This window comes from Rosa chinensis, chromosome 6 (assembly GCF_002994745.2).
Source record: "Rosa chinensis cultivar Old Blush chromosome 6, RchiOBHm-V2, whole genome shotgun sequence".
Lineage (NCBI taxonomy): Eukaryota > Viridiplantae > Streptophyta > Magnoliopsida > Rosales > Rosaceae > Rosa > Rosa chinensis.
In genome coordinates this window covers 60,165,405-60,183,856 of record NC_037093.1, presented here as the reverse complement: position 1 = coordinate 60,183,856, position 18,452 = coordinate 60,165,405, and the positions used below count along the sequence as shown (strand labels likewise).

Sequence of the window (18,452 nt, the reverse complement as noted above, 5' to 3'; positions counted from 1 at the left end):
ATGGACTTGACTGGGCTTGGGTTTGCAGGTTAGTAGGGAGATGAACGTGAATGGACTGAAGCTCCGGATCAGGCTAAGCAGCAAGTTTAAATGGAAAAGAATTCTCATGGAAAACAACATCACGACTAGTAAAAATTTTATGACTAGAGAGATCGTAGAGCTTGTAGGCCTTTTGGCCAATAGGATAACCGATGAAGATGCACTTAATTGCTCTAGGAGAAAATTTATGTGTGACATTGACATTGGTAGCATAAGCTAAACAACCAAAAACAAGAAGGTGATGAAAGGAAGGAGGTGTGGAATAAAGATGATCAAAAGGTGTTTTAAATGAGAGAAGTGGAGTGGGCAAACTATTAATAACATGAACAGCGGTGAGAACACATTCGCCCCAAAACTTGGTAGGAAGATTAGCTTGGAATTTAAAGGCCCGGGCAACTTGGAGGATATGACGATGCTTGCGTTCTACTACCCAATTTGGTTGAGGCGTATAAATACAAGAATGCTGAAAAAGCATGCCATTTTCTTTGAAATTTTTTTGAAGAGAAAGCAACTCAACCCCATTATCACTGCGAAAACTTTTTATCTGAGATGAGAATTGAGTAGATGCAAAAGCAAAAAAATGTTTTACTAAAGATTGAGTTTCATGTTTATGTTGCATTAAAAAAACCCAAGTAAAACGAGAATAATCATCCACAATAGTAAGAAAATAATGGGCTCCAGAAAGAGAAGAATGTTTATAAGGACCCCAAATATCACCATGAATAAGATCAAAAGGTTTAACAGATGAGATAGAACTAGTACCAAAAGAAAGACGACTCTGCTTTGCTAATGGACAAATATCGCAAGCATGATTCGAATTAAGAGAAATATTTAAGAAATTTTTAGCAATATAATCTAGAGGAGGAGACGAAACATGGCCCAAACAACGATGCCAAAGGTTGGTAGAGGACATGGTGAGGTGACAGGCAGGTTGAATGGGTGATGAGTGATGTGGTTTGGACGTGTTTTTCTCCGTCGCTAATGCCACCAAATAGTAGAGACTGTCACATTGTTTACCCAAACCAATCGTTTTCTTCGAAACCAGATCCTGCAAAATACACCAATATGGGAAAAATGTCACGGAACAATTCAAGCCCGTTGTCAAACGATTGACCGATAACAGATCAACTTTGAATGTAGGCACACACAATACATCACGCAGGTAATACACAGAATTGAGAGGCAATGATCCTTTTGCAAAAATATTAGCCTTCTCTCCGCTAGGTAATAACACAGGAGGCAATGAACAATTTTTACTCTTATGCGAAAATAATTTAGGAGATGAAGAGATGTGATCCGTCACCCCGCTGTCAATGATCTAGCTGCGGGAAGCGATCTTAGATAAACCTAAAGAACAGGACTGATTGGGCATGTTGCTCCTAACTGCCATGGCAGCCGAATGTGATTGAGGACTAGAAGAATCATCAGATCCTTTGTGATTCAAAATAGCCAAAACTTGCTGAAGTTGTTGCTTGGAGAGAGGACTACAACCGGAGGAACCGTTTTTCCAATTAGATTGATTTGGTCGATTATGTTGATTGAACACTATCACCAAGGCCGGATGATCATAATGATCAATGAAAAATGATTTGAAATTTTGATTTCCCATGGAGACGAGATCGAGGATTGTTGTACGAGATATAGAGTACAACGGAATGAGAAGAAAAATTTGTTGCACGAGAGACAAGGTGCAGCGGCTATGGAGTCAGGATTATAGTCCTACTCTGATACCATGAAAGAAAGAATATTGGTTGAAGATATATTCATTGATAGATACAGAATGTTTTTATACAAGAGAAGGCTAAACGTGCTAGACTCCTACTACTACAATTTAGGAATTCTAATAAGGTAGGTAATCTACGTAATCTCCTAAAGTAATGCTATGCAATCTCAATTCAATTACAATTATGATACAATATTTTCTACAGAAACATATGACCTGCAAGTCCCCTTTCGCTCTATTAGAGATGCAACGAATGACTTTTCTGAATCAAATAAGCTCGGACGGGGTGGATTTGGTGTTGTTTACAGAGTAATACAATATCAGTTTATTAAAATAAATGTCATTCTATGAGGGTAAAAATTTATGATAAGTTAAATACTTAGAGTTCAAATACTCTTGAATGCAGGCCGGGTAGTCTTTGGGACGAGATAGATGTAGCAGTGAAAAGGCTTTCTAGAGATTCTTCACAAGGAGATATAGAATTCAAAAATGAGGTTGAACTAGTGGCCAAACTTCACCACCGGAATTCAGTTAGGCTCCTTGGTTTCTGCCTGGAAGGAAGCGAAAGAATTCTTATCTATCAGTTTGTTCCAAACGCAAGTCTCGATCATTTCATCTTTGGTATGGTAGGAAACTTGGAATTTCTACTATTTCAAAGTGAAATATAAAAGTTCAATTACGTTCATGACATGCTTCCAAAGAGCGCTAGCGGAATGCAAGAAAAATCATTAGTCATTATAGAACTTCATTTTTGAATGTATGTGCACATCCAGTCAAGCGCGAACAGTTGGATTGGGATATTCGCTACAAGATCATAATTGGGCGGGGACTCCTTTACCTTCATGAAGGTTCCCGTCTTAAAATTATCCATCGTGATCTAAAAGCTAGTAACATTCTTTTAGATTCAGAAATGAACCCCGGAATTGCAGATTTCGGATTGGCAAGATTATTTGATACAGATCAAACACGAGGTGAAACTAATCGAATTGCGGGGACCTAGTAAGTTCTAGACCTTAATATAGTTGTGTTATGCATGCTACTTAAGTTATAGATTTATAATTTTACTTGACAGTACAACTGTGAACTGTACAAGTAACATAACAAACAATAGGATTATTTGAGGAGCACATGTATACCATAATTAACCACTGATATTTAATCCACACTAACTGCAGTCGACCTTCTTGTTGTTGATATGCAGCGGATATATGGCTCCAGAGTATGTAATGCGTGGACACTTTTCTGTGAAGTCCGATGTTTACAGTTTCGGTGTGCTGGTTTTGGAGATAATAACCGGACAGAAAAATAGTTCTTTTCGGCATGAAGAAGATGCAGAGGTTCTTCTAAGCTACGTAAGTATCACAAAAAAAGTTGGCCTACATATAAATCCCAATAGTACGACTATTTATCGCAATTGGTTGCAAAGAAAAGAAAGAAAATATGACCAATATAATTGTCTCTGATTCTGTTTTTCTGCACAATCATATCGCAATGTTAAATTATGCAGGACTTGAATAGTTGGAGGGAGGGGACAGCCTTAAAGTTAATAGATCCCATGCTAAGAAGTGGTTTTTCAGGACCTGAAATAATGAGATGTATTCACATTGCATTGTTGTGTGTGCAACAAAGTGTAGCTGCTAGGCTAACCATGGCTGCAGTTAACCACATGTAGAGCAGCGACTCTCTGAGTCTCCCTGCACCCTCACAATAACCAGCATTCTTTATGCCTGGGGGCATTGGATCCTCATCCAACACATCATCGGGAGGGGAGAACAAATCCAGAAACTTGGATCCAAATTTCAGCACAGGATATGGATATGATTACGGAGCTATATCCTCTCTAGGTTTCGATGCAATTAAGGATGGGATAATTGCATTTACAGAATTTTGTAAGGACTCGTTTGTTCATAGTAGTGTTTAATTATGTTCTGTCAGCCCAATATCTATAGGAGGCCCAAGGGTGCAGCTTATGCTTGGGCTCTACCGTATTGAACTTGGATGCAATGACTGTGAGATTGTAAGAGAGAAATGTTGAGCAACCAAAGAGGAAGAGAGACTGCCCTATGGAAAGTTTGAATAAGTTGCCTTATGGTACGGCGGGGAAGGACAAGGATGCCAAAAGTGATATTGACTCGGGCAAGATGACTACAAAGTACAAATAAGAGCAGAAAGACTAACTTGATGCCAAGGTTGTTAGCTGCTGAAGAGGCTGAGGATGGTTCTAGTTTGAACCCTACAGGAAAGGAGCTATTAGACACCTAGTTACAAGCCTTTTAAAGTAGAAGTAATCTCTATAAGCTTTTATAAGACATTTCTAGTTGTTATTTGTACCACAATTGTGTGTTGGCATATTAGACTAGATGAATGATTTTTTCCTTAGGAAGTGAGGTTTTTTTTGCTTGGTTAGGTTTGTTTTCCAGCAAACGTCCCTTTAGACTTTAATGAGTTTAGTTAACTTAGATAGGTTGTCCAATTTTTTACCTCGACTTTCTTATGTGAGTGCATGTTAGACTCTGTCATGTCTTATGGCTTAATTATCTAATGAAATCAATTCCTATTAAAAAAAATTATAAAAGAAATGTCATGAAATTTTGCTAAAAAAGAAGAAGACAAACTCCTCACTGTACTTTTCTAATTCTTGTTATTTTCCATCATGTAGTACAGTAGTACTACATGTACTACAAGTCCTGCAATTCAAAGGGAAAGAAAACAGGATCAATGTGCCCACTTGTATTTGCACTTCAATTTTCTTTTTCAATAATTTTAGGCCCCAAACTAATAAGACCAACACCAATTACATTTTCTTCAATACATTTATAAAAATTTAATTTTCACTGACAAGTTTCATTCTCAAAAAAAAAAAAAAAACTGACAAGTTTGTAAAAATTCGTCATTAAATGCTTGTTCATGGAGTTAATGTCTGTCTCAGCCTCGCAGGAGATTATTTTTTACTTTCTTATATAATAGATTTCAAATTACCCGCCTTCGCGGCTTCTTAGCTTGTTGTTCGTGTTTTTTCCATTAAGGAAAAAAAAAAGTTTCAATCTGCTTGCTTGTGAATTGTGATGTCAATTACATAAATTCTGTATTGCTTGTGTTATTTACATAAATTCTGTATTGGACTATACGTATATGGTACAAGTACTGTACGACAAAGTGTACTATTTAGTATTTACATAGAAAAGCAACCACCAGTACTCCTCCTAGCCACCATTTTAACCGCCGGAGCATCTCTAGTATTAAAACCGACGATTTCCCATCTCCGGTGAGCCGACGGCCTCGGAAGGTTCTCCGGCACAATGGTCTCCAGCTCATTGGCTCTCCACTTGGGGCAAATTCTCTTGTCACTCCATTTCGCAACTTTCTCACTCGACTCCATCACCAACGGCATACCTTTAGCTATAGCTTCATGGCTTTGGCCACTCACTAAACCACCCATCTCCAACCCAACCATAACACAAGTCATGCCCAGAACACATCTGCTACTCCATGATCCTCCATCACTTTTTTTCCTGCACAAGTCAAAATTTTACAAAACTTTGAGTTGGGTCATTACAAAATTAAAAAGAGAAGTTGGCCGGATTTTCGATTACCTACCATGCAAGTAGTACTTGATTCGTCTTTGAAGGAGAAGAAGGGCCTGAGCTTTGAGTTGGAGGAGGCAGCTGGTTAAGGCTGCAGCTGAAGCTTGTAATGGCCATTTTCTCTTTCCCTTCGATCAAGATCTTTAAGCAAGGAGTAGGATGAATCATCACATATAGGAAAAGAGGAAGGTGGGTTTGGTTGAGTCGGGGAAACTGACGAGGACCGCGACGGTGAGGGCTTCTAATTAGACACGTGGGTTGGACCCTCCATGAAAGACGAATCATTGCTTGCCGTCTCGAGCCACCAGTATAGGAGACGCGTGTTGGAATGAGTTTCTTGTAGCCTTTTGCTTGTAGTTGCAGCAGTCACTTTCATTACAAAGCTCCACGACAATTACATGGCTTTCTGCATCTGCGAATTAGTTTAAGTTACAAGTTAGAACAATCGTTGGTACACCTACCTCATTCTGACCTTAGACTAATCGGCTCATGATGAATGCTACCAAATTTATCATGCTTCACCAAAATTTTAGACAAGTCAGGATTTACAAAGTCGGATCAATCTACATGAGGTATATAGGAATTTATGTTTTATGTGTTTACTTTTAATGTTTAGATGATGAGTATTTGCATTGTTGAGAGATAATCATAAGCATATTGTAAATTAACTTGGCCATCATGTGTTGGCTTTGTCAATATGTCACGGAATAATCAGTTTGCATTTCCATAGAATTCAAAGCCGTACTCTTAAGTTGAGCCTAACTTGATTAAGAAATAAACGTCATTTTCTTTTTCTAAAGTCAATTTCAACCTAATATCTATTTGTTATGTGCTTTAAATGAAATAAAATGTTGTCTCTTATCCGTAAACAAATTTTTTTTTCTTTGATATGTTTAAGCCACGTAGAGTAATCTCTCTTACATAAAATTTGTATTCCTACAGTATAAATTAATAAAAATTTTCTAAATAATTACTTCTTCGAATCAGGTGGCATGACAAATATTTTGGTCAACAAAATATGGATTAATTATGGGTCTTTCTAAATGTACCCAGCAAATATCTATATACACCCAGCAAATCAATTTTGCATGAAAAAATAATTATGCCCTTGTAAGAAATGACGATAAAACTTATGGTAAATTAAGATAATAACAAAATGAACCATAAAATTTAAACCTAGCAGTTCATTGCATTCAGGGAACTGAAGTCGTTTTATCATTCGACATAAAAAAAACTTTGCAATTGCATAGAATTCAATCGCACTTCGATTAGTTGTTAGCAACCAAATAAGCATTATTTGTTTTGGTCAATAAGCTCCAGATAGTCACCCAGTTGCGTCACCATGGCGTAGAAGCATAAGGGTAAACAACATTCCAAGGATGTCGGGAAAGGGAAAGAAGTTATGTCAGTCTCAGCGAGAAAACTTGTGGCTATGTTGTGGGATATCAATGAAGTCCTTAATTTGAAAAGCAAAGTTTCTAAAATCATAGAGGAGGTGGGTATTGCTCAAATGCCGCCAAAATTGCCAGATACATCTTGTGGGGGGGGGGGTAGTTCTTCGTTTTTTTATCTTACTATTATTCTGATAATTTTGATAACATTTATGTTCGTGTTTTCATATTGGATAGTAATAGTAACACAAAAGTCATATTTCATGTGATGAATGAGTGTTAAATTTTGTGTATACGAACTGTATTTAGTTTCTCTAAGTTCTTCGAAAGAACTTTGTTCGTGTTGATTATCGAAAATTTAATTATTTGTTACTTGCCATAATGGACAGATGGAGATATGTCCGAGGATTTATATATATTCTCATATCTGCAACCAACTAGATTGAGGTGTTGGGTATTCAAAAATCTGAGTTCGATCATTTCAGACGAACAAAGGAGTTTTTGCTCAATATTGGTTTTGTTGGGTGTTTGGGTTTTGCTGGGTTTAATTAACAAGGGTATTATTGGATATTTGCTAGGTGTAGTTAGAGAGATTTTATAATTTTGCTGGTTTAAAAAAATTTACTGAGTGTACTTAGATATTTACTGAGTATATTTAGAAAGACCCTTAATTAATCATCGTAATTCTGTACTAAAAATAGCTAATCTTAGCCTCCTCTGCCTTTAATTATTAGAAGTTGACTATGATCACATATATATATTTTTTTGGTTAACGACTATGATCACATATTAATGCACAATTTGCATGCCAAGGTAACAGAAAAGAAGAAAAGGAAAAATAATGAGCAGGTAAAAGATTTGATTGCGAACCTTTCCTTTTTTGATAGTGATTTTGATAGGGTGGTTATAGAAAGGACACCATCAATTTTTACCAATCAATCATAACTGAATTTCAGATATTTTGTCTGTCAGAAATATCTCCCCCCCCCCTCCCCAGCCACAGGGTAAAAAGGTGACTCAAAGCATGTGACCCTACAAAGCCCAAGGTCAAACAGTAACTGTAGGTGCACAATACGACGTCGTTTCGGAGTCCTCCCCTCAGAAACCGACCAGTTAAATCTCAGCATTGAGCTGAAAAAGCAGTGTCTTCGTGTAGATCGCCCCAAATCTCTCTGCTTCTGGATCACAGCGAATCGCTTTCACTCCCAAATTTCGTCTCTTTCTTAAACCCTAATTCCCATTCTCTCCCTCTCTCTCTAAAACCCCTCTGCAGAGAACTTAAATTCCTGTCCTTTTCAAAGCTTCTGCAAAAAACCCTAAATCCCCAAATCTCAGAATCCGCTAAAATTCACCACCAATTGCCTCGAAAGAGTCGAAACGAAAGCGACCCTTTTCGTCTGAACAGAAACTCCCAGCTTGGTAAACCCATAAATATGGTTTACAATCATGGACGGAAGTAAAGTTGGGAGCTTTGAGAATGGGAGTACGAGCGAGGGTCGGCCTCCGAACCCGGCTGCGTACTGGAGGTGCTACGGCCGCGCCGACGGCGTTCCGGCGGCCCCGTGCAAGAAGACTCTTGTTCGACACACATCTCTTGTATGTTTCGTTCTCAGCTTCTGCAATTTTTTTTTCCCTATGTGGGTTTTTAACTGTGTGGTTTAGTTTGTGCAATGATCAATACCCATGTGTTCATATTTACTAAATTTGCTGTTTGAGTGATAAGATCTTAGTGTTTTCATGCTCAAGATGAATTGTAAAGTATGCTACTGTGATCTAGGTTTAATTGTCTTTATGTGTAGCACTGGCATTGTCCCACTGTTTTTTGTTTGACTTGCTGTGAACAGTAATTTTTTCCTGGGGGTACTGTTTTAATAGGATTTGAACAGTGTTTTGTTTATGTTTTTTGTGGGTGTTGTTACTGTTTTCTTAAGTGTGTGAATGGAATTTTAGCAGATGAGGACGAAGGCGTCAGACGTCATTGTTGAACTGGGAGTAGAAGAAGAGAAGTATGAATCGAAGTTCATTCCAATTGTGCGCTCTGGAGCATGGACTGACATTGGTTCTCGCTCAAACATGGAAGATGTTTATGTCTGTGTGGACAATTTTATGCATGACTATGGTCTCAAGAATTTCACTGATGGCCCCAGTGCCTTCTACGGGGTATTTATCTTCTGATGACGTCTTATAATTTTGCATAGTCGTGGTTGTGTATACTAATTGATATGATTAAAACTGCGATCTATATTTTGCAATTGAAATACTTATGTTATTGGTGTCAGGTCTTTGATGGACATGGAGGAAAGCATGCCGCTGACTTTGCTTGCTCTAATTTGCCAAAGTTCATTTTTGAGGATGAAGACTTCCCTGGTGATATTCAAAAGGTTGTAAGTTCAGCATTTCTGCAAACTGACACTGCCTTTCAAGAAGCCTGCACTTTGGATGCTACCCTTGCTTCTGGTACCACTGCATTGACAGCTCTTCTTGTTGGAAGGTAATTTTTCTTTTCCCTTTTGATCAACACTCATCATTACTTTTCAATGTACATCAGCAACTTTTTGGTTCATTCTGCCTTGTGGTCAGTTGCACTCACATATATTTATGTAAAGTATAGATCTCATTTACTTTTGAAGTCATTTTGATTTCAATATATGTTAATGTCATTCATGCATTATTTGGATCCATACCCTGTAACGGCTGCACTATTGCCTTTCGATATATACTCTGAAATGATCATAGACTGAAGAATATTCTCTCTCACTTTTGTTTTCTTATTCATGATAAAAAGCATATGAAAAAGAATTTGGGGTCTCAGCAGCCAGATTCTGTTGAAACTATGGCGTTGGGTATTTTATAGCTTATTACATACCATACAGGTCATGCCAACCAGTCCTAACTCATTATAGAGGCTTACTAGTTGCATCTATTGCTCAAACCGTGCTGATTAACTTTTGGTTCAATATGGGTCTCAATTTATTCAGTTTGTGCATGTTCAGTTAATTTGTTCTGTGAGTTCTGAGATAATACTGATGAGAGTACAATTTGGGTCTCTTTTTATTCAATTCATGTATGTATATTAATCCTTATTTCTGATGGCAGGCTGTTGGTGGTAGCTAATGCTGGAGACTGTCGAGCAGTGCTTTGCCGCCGTGGAAAAGCAATTGCGATGTCAAGCGATCACAAACCTATATGCAGCAAAGAGATCAAACGCGTCGAGGCATGTGGAGGATCAGTGTATGATGGCTACCTTAATGGGCAGCTTAATGTCACTCGCGCTTTGGGAGACTGGCATATGGAAGGAATGAAGAGCAGGGATGGTGGGCCACTCAGTGCAGAGCCAGAGGTTAAGACTGTAAAACTAACGGAGGAAGACGAGTTCCTTATCATTGGCTGTGATGGGATCTGGGATGTGTTTAGGAGTCAAAATGCAGTGGATTTTGCTCGTCGCAGGCTTCAGGAGCACAATGACCCAGCCACATGTAGCAAGGATTTAGTTGATGAGGCTTTGAAGAGGAAGAGTAGCGACAATCTGGCTGTTGTGGTAGTTTGCTTCCAACACGAGCCTCCACCCAATTTGATTGCCCCTCGCTCAAGAGTGCAGAGGAGCTTCTCTGCTGAAGGTTTGAGGGAGTTGCAAAGCTTCTTGGATGACTTGAAAACTTGAGATGATGACGAAGGGTTTTGTTAGGCTCATGTTTTTCCAATTTAAATTTTCCATTTTAGTTTTATTGAGATTCTCGAGTTCCCAACTGTAACATATGTGGCGGCTAGTCGGTAACATAAATTCTTTTCCGTGTATAACTCTGATTTAACTTGTTTAGGCACCTCCTTGATGATTTTACTTTTTTCCGATTACATTGGTATGGTTTTACTTGGTACAAGGCATTTGCTATTGTTTTGGATTTTGTTTGTTCTGCTATGGAAAAAGTGCTGGAGTTGTCCCGTTTGTGCTATTTCATTTAGCAGAATAACAAAATAATTGAATTCTGGAACATTGCTTGTATATTTTTCATTTCGCAATATCGTACGAATCTGTTTGTATAACAATCTCATCTTTTTTGGAAGTTAAAAGCTCGAATGGAATAAGCAAAGATAAAGCCGAACAGCAATGAAAACCCGACAACCACCACTGCAACGATACCCAGAAAGTCGTGCCTGTATCCAAAGTAGCTTGTCAAAAAATCTTCCACGGTTTCGCCAGTCTCGAGTCTCTGCTTTATGTCTCCAAACTGCGAAGCGGCCATTCCATACAAGGTCCAAGCAACAGGGCAAATCCAATAGTACCATTTCCACCATATAGGTATTCTCTGTCATAAAGCCAAAATTCAGTTCCATATTGCATAGAATGCCTTTGCATTTATGTACCTATCTGAGTACTACGCAGGTATACTAAACTTACCGATGGAGGAATGACAAATCCTGAGAAAAGGTTCCATATTGCATAGAAGGAAGATGAAGTTATAGCAGCAATGTTGTGGTTGGGAGTTAGAGCCATGGTCATCATGCCATAGAATGTGAAGTATAATAAGGTGAAGTACATGAAGAAAAGGTACCAAAGGAACTTGGAAACTATCCAATCGAATCCCATCATTGCATATACTATAACCCCATAAATAATTGTCTGAATGAAAATGTAGGGAACCTCAATCATCATCTGCAGGAGAATATGACTTGGTGAGCATTAACATTATGGATGATAAGAAGTTTGCACTTGAAATTGATGTCCCAAGGGAAAAGTATTTACCTGTCCAAATGCGTAAGGCAAAGCTGAGTACATACCAGCTGCTCTTTCTCTGTAAAACACTGTTCTCTCAACAGCCACAATTGGCTGCACTGAGGCAGCATTCTGGACCCCGAGAAAAATAACAGCAGAATATATAGAGCCCATTGCATTGAAGATGTCTTGCTGCTTGCTCCTGTGATCCCCAAACAAATTAGGACATGTTGGATGTTAAGAAATTGAAACTCGGAAGACCATTTTCATGCTACTTAAATTTATTGGTTCTACATACCTTTTTGACCCGAGATCCCAAAATATCATACCAAACAACAACGCGATGAATGTTGTGAATAAGAGTCTAACTGCACTATATGATGGGTTTCGCCAGTACGACCAGTGTTGTTTCCATAGGCAAGCCATGCATTGGGTGTGAAAAGATTGCGAGTAGCGAGTAGGAAAGTACAGATCCTTAGAACCTGAGGGAGGTATAGACAATTCCTTGATCATATCTTTAGTTCTCCTGAACCACACAGGATAGTGTATTAGTTATGTACATCAGCAAATATCTGAAAGAGACTTGAAAGCAAACTGATCTCACTTGTATAGTTCTGATTTCTTGTACACATCTGTGAAGTTAACCCCAAGAGCTTCCTCTTGTGCTGCTGAAGTAATCTCCAACATCCACGTTGCAGGGTTATATCCATCTTTAACTTTAGGAACGCCATTAATTCCCTTCATGCAACAACACTCATTTTTGTTAGTTCTTTAGCAGTGTTTTGGCAGGGAAAAAAGGTTGTGGCTTGTTTTCGAGTAGTCCTGACCTCAAAGTACTCGATCAGAAGGGAGGAATGGAGGCCTAATGGACCAGCGTATATTGGCTCACCTCCCAATTTGAGAAGAAGAAGCTGCAATGCAATATGATGTACTTGAGACATTTACTATGAAGGTACAAGTTATTGGTTCGTCTCTGAAAATTGTATCTAACCTCATCAAAAGCTTCGAATATATCTATGCTAGGCTGGTGGATAGTGCAAACCACAGTTCGGCCTGTGTCCACTGTGTTCCTAACTGTTCTCATCACTATTGCTGCTGCCCTGGCATCAAGGCCAGATGTTGGCTCATCCATGAAAATTATAGATGGATTTGCAACAAGCTCAACGGCAATAGTCAGTCTTTTACGCTGCTCGGTTGAAAGGCCAGTTACACCTGGTAATCCCACAAGTGCTCCCCTAAGTGAAGTCAGCTCCACAAGCTCCATAACTTCCTCGATAAACATCTGCAACCCATTATATGTTAGATTTGTACACAACTTGGTAATCTTGAAGAAAATGCAGGAATTTGATGTTTCATAGTATTTGCTTAAAAAAAAAAAAAAAAGACCCAACTAGTACCTTCCTCGTTGCAGAATCAACCTCAGGCAGTAGTCGAAGCCAAGCAGAAAACAGCAGGGATTCATAGACTGTAACATGAGGAGAGTGGATATCAGTTTGCTCGCAATAACCTGATATGCGAGCAAATGTTTCTTGCCTTTTACGGTACCCAGATATCACAATGCTTCCCTCAATGTATCCACCAGTTTTCCTTCCGGCCAAGACATCCATTAAAGTGGTCTTGCCTGCACCACTAACACCCATCAGGGCTGTTAAGACTCCTGGTCTAAAAGCACCATTTAGACCTTTCAACAGTTCCAGCCTATCTTCAACACCCTGTGCTTTCATTTCCTGAAAGGCATAGAAAGTTTTTTCACTCAGTGATTCACCTTATAGATAGAGGGTACCTCTAGTTTAAAACCGAAAATTACCTGTGGCATATCTATGGCATATCTGATCTCATCGAAAGCAAGGGAAAGGGGTTGAAAAGGAAGAACCATTCCTCGCTTCCTTTTCCCATTAGCAATATCACTTCTTCCTCCACCTGTACATGATGACAAGCTTGTTGCACCTTCAATACTACTTTCTGCATTGTCATTGTAGAAAAGCTGTGCTCAAATACAGCATACCAAGGATTTAAAACAGAAACATGCATGGGAACTGAACTAAATGACCTACCAGAATATCTATTTCCTCTTGATAATAGCTCAATGAACTCTCCAGTTCCGTTACCATTTCTCTCCGCTATGCTTTCTTTGGACAGTACTGCCTGAGGCTTCCCAAATGCTGCAGCATTAACTAAAATTTCGGATCAATAAGTCCAAAACTGAATACAAATTGAGAGCATATGGGTGATGATACTTACGATCCAGGTATTGTAGAGCGAAAGCAATGATGATGTTGAACAGAAAAGTGTATCCAACTAAAGCTGCTACTCCAATCCAATACCAATGTGCTTCTGGGAAAATGCCATGAGACTTCAGGACCATAACTCCCAAGGATTCTGTAGAACCAGGTGGAACCTATAACATAAAAATATTTCCACAAAAGCATTCATCAGTCATAGAATCCTAAATACTTATGTTACATAGTCCAATGAGAGATAGATGATTACATGGCTCCAACTCTTTCCAAGGAATTCATTCACAGCTATGGCATTTTGTCCATACATCAACGGCGAGACCCAGTACCCCCACAACCACCATTTTGGTACAGCCTCTAATAAAATAAAATAAAATAAAACAAAACAAAAAAGTTTTGCGATGAAAATCTGAATCACATCAGCATTCATGAATAGGAAGCTTATCTTCTATTATTGGATCACCTCGAGATAAGACAAATCCTCCCAAAACCAAGATTACAAGTAATGCAAAGGTTCCAAATGTGCTCGCAACTATTACACTCCTTCCTATTGCTGCCATGCACCTGAACAAACCGGACGCCATCTGGTTTATGCACACCAGTAACATGTACTGCTTGAGGAACCTGCAATTTAGAGCTTTCATCAAACCCTACACATTCTGCCTGAGTTTAAATTATGATGTTTCCTTTTCTCACCTTTCAACATGTGGATCAAATCCTATGACATAATAAGTAATGATCACCCAAATGAAACTCTCTACTAAAGTGATTGGGATCTTGAGTATCCATCCAGGTATTGAGTATGCCCATGCAGGATAGAAGAGGAGGTCTCTTTGCTTGTAAAAGACGGGAAGTTTCATAATGGCCATGTTCAGCTCTGATATTCCATTAAACATCGCTACAATGACTGCAAAGAACAAAGCACCCAGATAGATTCCCCCATCCAACACAGTGCCTTTATGCATCTCAACTCTTAGAAATATTGTTGTTGTTATAGAAGCTAAGATGATAAGCTGAAAAAGGAAGGAGAAGGGGTTAATAAGTTTGAATCACCTTGAGTTCAAGTTCTGATGTTTCAATTAAAATTTCTATTGGTTATGGTCAGTCCATAGCTTCAAGAACTGAAGTCAAATACTAAAAGAAAATATTGTTGTACTTACTAGAGCCAGTTTGAAAATGTAGGCAAATGAGTTCCTCTTCATGAGCAAAAACTCTCTAGAAATACAAGCTCTGAACAACTCCTTCGTGTTAACACCATATTTCTTAGCTGTTAAAGCAGCACGGTGGCTTTTAGACCTGTCGAAGGGACTAGCAAGCTCATCACCAAGTCTCTGGCCAATATGAAATGCCTGGAATGCGTCAGCAAACTCAGTGACAGTAACAAATCTGTAAGGCTCATGTAAACGTGCCCAATACTGCTCTTGATCTTTCCTGGATGTCACCTATCACACCCCCACAAATGATAATGTTAAAACTTAAAACACAATGGAAGGTTATGGAGATTGGAGAGTAGTTAAACACATGCAAGCTAGAAAGTGAAGAAATTTAAAAACAGAATTACCTCTTGCAAGAAGTCAGCAACTCCTTTCCTCTCGGGACATTTGAACCCCATGAATTCAAAAAAGTCGAGCACACTTTCACGTGGACCCTGATACACTATTTGGCCATCTGATAGGAGAATTATATCATCGAATAGGCTGTAAGTTTCGGGGGCTGGCTGAAGGAGGGAAACAACTGCAGTTCCCCTAAGAATATGGATGGATTGCCTGAGTGAGTTTACTATCTGGAAAGTCGTTGAACTGTCCAAGCCAGTTGATATCTCATCCATGAAGAGAGCTCTTACAGGTCCAACAAGCATCTCCCCTGTATCATTATTATCATGAATATGATAGATACCAATTCTAAGTGTATGGTATAAAAAAAATAGATTGTGAAGCTAGGAGGTAAAGAGAATGCAGTACGTAGACAGATTTATAGCATGGTTAACGTCATACCTATTGTGACTCGCTTTCTTTCTCCACCCGAGATGCCTCTTACCATTTCATCCCCCACCATAGTATTGGCACAAACTTCAAGTCCCAAAATCTACAAGAAATTGAAATCAGAAAATATAACATGAATATTCAAGTCTTTAGTGTATCTTCGAGCTGAAATGAATTTCAAGATGGTACCTTGAGAATGTAATCAGCAACTACACTACTCTCCTGCCCTTCTAGTGCTGCTGCCTGAAGAATTTAAACTCAAAAGGATGTTCACACAATGAAAAATTAAATTTTTATTGTTTTTAATCTTCTTAAATACATGAAAAGTGCTGTTCTTTGGGTCATCAATCTGGTTACTCACCTTTTGGTAGATATCAATGTCGGGATCCGGTTTGATATTTTCCTCCTTCTCTCTTCTAGACAATTCTGCCAACATGTCTACAATGTTTCCAAATATGAAATCAAGCCCTTTCCAAATCTTTAAAATGAAATGTATCAAATACATGGTGGTTTGACTGACCGCAATTTGATCCAACTCCTTGACATCTAGCTGAGAAAGCCAGTGTCTCCTTCACTGTCATTTCTCCTATGTGAAGATCATTTTGACTTATATAAGCTGATGTTCTCTGAGCTACAAATTCTGCCATACTGTGTCCATTATACGTAACTTCTCCTGAAGACTTAAGATTCATCAATTACCCTATTAGACCAGATTTTATGAACTGAAGAAAAATTCATGACTTTAAAGGGCTAAAGTATTGTTCTTACTCTTAGATCTTTATCAAGTCTTCCTGCAAGAGCCAATAGTAATGTGGTTTTTCCGGAACTTGGGGGACCTAAAAGCAAAGTCATTCTGCAAGAATTGCATTCAGAAGTGAAATAAGAACTGTTTGGTAAAATATAGAATGGATGATGAATGATGATACCAATTTCATATAAAAACTTACCTTTGGGGCTTGATAATGCCACTAACATTTTGAAGGATTGTTAAAGATGCCTTTCTACTTGGAAAAATGTGAAGATAATGTAACCATCCCTATCGAAAGTGAGAATTTGAAGAGATGAGTACCAAACTCAGAATAGAACTTGTACTGATCCAACTGTAGAAGACTTACTTACCTGTAACATATTGATGGCAAAGTTGAGTAAAGTAGGCAGAGCTCTGCTTCCCAAATAAACTTTTGCCTCCACAGTTAGATGCTCAAACCGAACTTCAATTGTTGGCATATCAAGTCCAACTCTGTATCCAAATTTGTGAAGAACAACACAAACCCATTGAAACTTTTTCCAAATACCATTTTAGTTTGGATGTTAAAATATGTTCATGAACTCACCTGTCAATTCGGTTCTTGAGCTTTAACAAGAACTTCTCATTATCTTTCTCCGCATTGTTCACCAGCCTCTCCAACAAAGTCTTCCTCTCAAGTAAACCAAGGTTTTCGACATCAACCTCCCTAGCTTGGCCCTCACCATCAATGAACAAGCCTCTCCCGATACGCAAACCAGTAGGCAGCCTCTCAATTGCAGCCCATTTGAGAGCTTCTTCATCGTCTTCACCCCGAAAAGACCTTGAAAACACTTCCATGGTGAGCTTTCCCACCCTGGAGTCCGAAGGGCCTAAACAACTACAATGTTTGCATACATATCACCATGAATAACTGAAGTTTAGCATCTAGCTAGACCTTCTATAATGGTTGTTGCTTTTGAATAAGTACCTGTGTCTTTCTGTCTGTCACTTTTCCCCACCAACTTTCTTTTTGAATATATCCGAGAATAGTGATGGTGGAAAGTCTGATCCCACTCCATCTCTCTGTTTGTAAAAAATGATTTAAGGAAAAGAGGAAGAGAGGATCTGATGGAAGTGTACAAGTGAAGAAAGTAAAGCAAAGGTCATGAATGTTTGGAGGGTCGAGTTCGGTCCTTATATCAAGGAAAGAGGGTACACATAAAGGTTGCGTTTCAAACTTGGAAGGACATCTTTCTAGCTCACCTATGAAGGGGAAAAAAAAATAGCAAACTACAAAGACCCCCCTAGTAGAAGTCCAAAACACAAATAACTCCTCCACTTTTGATTTTATACATCTAAGGACAAAAGTTTACACTTAAGGACATTTTGTCTTTAGTAAGTCTTTTGAATAAAATTGACGGAGCGTAGTGGGCCCATGCTTTTGAATTGACGGAGCGTAGTAGGACCGTTTACTTTCCTTAATAGTTATCTCTTCCTTGGGTAAAAATAAAATTGACGGAGCGTAGTGGGCCCATGCTTTTGAATTTGTTTGTTTAACCATATTGCAGGTATAAATCCATCCTCTATACTCGAAGGTAAACGGTTATTTTCACCATTCATAATTTCGATTATTGATAGACTTGAGTTGATTGCTATTTGCAAAATTACTACTAAGGAACTGCAAAAGGAGAGAGAGAAATTGAGAAAATTAAAAACCTATAGAGATAATCTTAGTAGAGATTCTCCCAATTACTGGGATATTATCTATAGACTACAGACTAGAATATATAGAATAGAAGAGGAGATAGATAATCTCTTAGAAGTTCTGGAAGAGGAACAAAAACCTCTTGATTATTTGAGCATTGGTTAGATCCGCACATCACTGGTATCAAAGCTTGTAAAATAGCTCAAGGAGAACCCCTCCTTAATGGGGACAATGTCAGAATTGTTATTAGAAAAAATAAATTCTCTATTGAAATCTTCTGATGAGAAATATCAGAAGTTGTTACTAGAAATATCTAGATGTCAAACTCATCTAGAAAAATTACCTGCTATAAT

General features: G+C 38.5%; 4 protein-coding genes across 7 annotated transcripts; 2 read left to right on the top strand and 2 right to left on the bottom strand.

The window, feature by feature from the left end:
* LOC112171706 (cysteine-rich receptor-like protein kinase 10) lies at positions 1 to 3,473 on the top strand. The gene is given in 6 exon segments (XM_040508616.1): positions 1 to 28; positions 1,968 to 2,085; positions 2,169 to 2,383; positions 2,536 to 2,761; positions 2,964 to 3,114; positions 3,270 to 3,473. Coding segments are annotated over 6 exon segments (942 nt in total).
* Positions 3,474 to 4,822: 1,349 nt separating this feature from the next.
* LOC112172859 lies at positions 4,823 to 5,672 on the bottom strand. The gene is made up of 2 exons (XM_024310355.2): positions 5,360 to 5,672; positions 4,823 to 5,274 (listed from the first exon to the last, which is right to left on the bottom strand). Exons 1-2 carry the CDS (start codon positions 5,629 to 5,631, stop codon positions 4,935 to 4,937), a joined length of 612 nt encoding a protein of 203 aa, XP_024166123.2. The 5' UTR covers positions 5,632 to 5,672; the 3' UTR covers positions 4,823 to 4,934.
* Positions 5,673 to 7,844: 2,172 nt separating this feature from the next.
* LOC112169229 (probable protein phosphatase 2C 22) lies at positions 7,845 to 10,726 on the top strand. 2 transcript variants are annotated; one of them, XM_024306234.2, is made up of 4 exons: positions 7,845 to 8,333; positions 8,688 to 8,897; positions 9,017 to 9,228; positions 9,834 to 10,726. In XM_024306234.2, exons 1-4 carry the CDS (start codon positions 8,184 to 8,186, stop codon positions 10,396 to 10,398), a joined length of 1,137 nt encoding a protein of 378 aa, XP_024162002.1. In that variant the 5' UTR covers positions 7,845 to 8,183; the 3' UTR covers positions 10,399 to 10,726. The 2 variants fall into 2 exon arrangements, with proteins under 2 accessions (XP_024162002.1, XP_024162003.1); XM_024306235.2 differs by having other exon boundaries at positions 7,849 to 8,333; positions 8,691 to 8,897.
* LOC112169228 (pleiotropic drug resistance protein 1) lies at positions 10,711 to 17,562 on the bottom strand. 3 transcript variants are annotated; one of them, XM_040507996.1, is made up of 25 exons: positions 17,383 to 17,561; positions 17,002 to 17,292; positions 16,787 to 16,907; positions 16,615 to 16,703; positions 16,436 to 16,520; positions 16,188 to 16,347; positions 16,029 to 16,105; positions 15,857 to 15,910; positions 15,680 to 15,770; positions 15,247 to 15,548; positions 14,846 to 15,127; positions 14,382 to 14,698; positions 14,149 to 14,309; positions 13,939 to 14,042; positions 13,690 to 13,846; positions 13,503 to 13,610; positions 13,256 to 13,410; positions 12,846 to 13,175; positions 12,440 to 12,730; positions 12,276 to 12,359; positions 12,053 to 12,186; positions 11,747 to 11,974; positions 11,479 to 11,650; positions 11,134 to 11,388; positions 10,711 to 11,041 (listed from the first exon to the last, which is right to left on the bottom strand). In XM_040507996.1, the coding sequence occupies exons 2-25, from the start codon at positions 17,250 to 17,252 to the stop codon at positions 10,784 to 10,786; spliced, it is 4,266 nt and encodes a 1,421-aa protein (XP_040363930.1). In that variant the 5' UTR covers positions 17,253 to 17,292; positions 17,383 to 17,561; the 3' UTR covers positions 10,711 to 10,783. The 3 variants fall into 3 exon arrangements, with proteins under 3 accessions (XP_040363930.1, XP_024162001.1, XP_024161999.1); XM_024306233.2 differs by having other exon boundaries at positions 13,256 to 13,368; positions 17,002 to 17,562; XM_024306231.2 differs by having other exon boundaries at positions 17,002 to 17,561.
* Between the last annotated feature and the right edge of the window lie 890 nt (positions 17,563 to 18,452).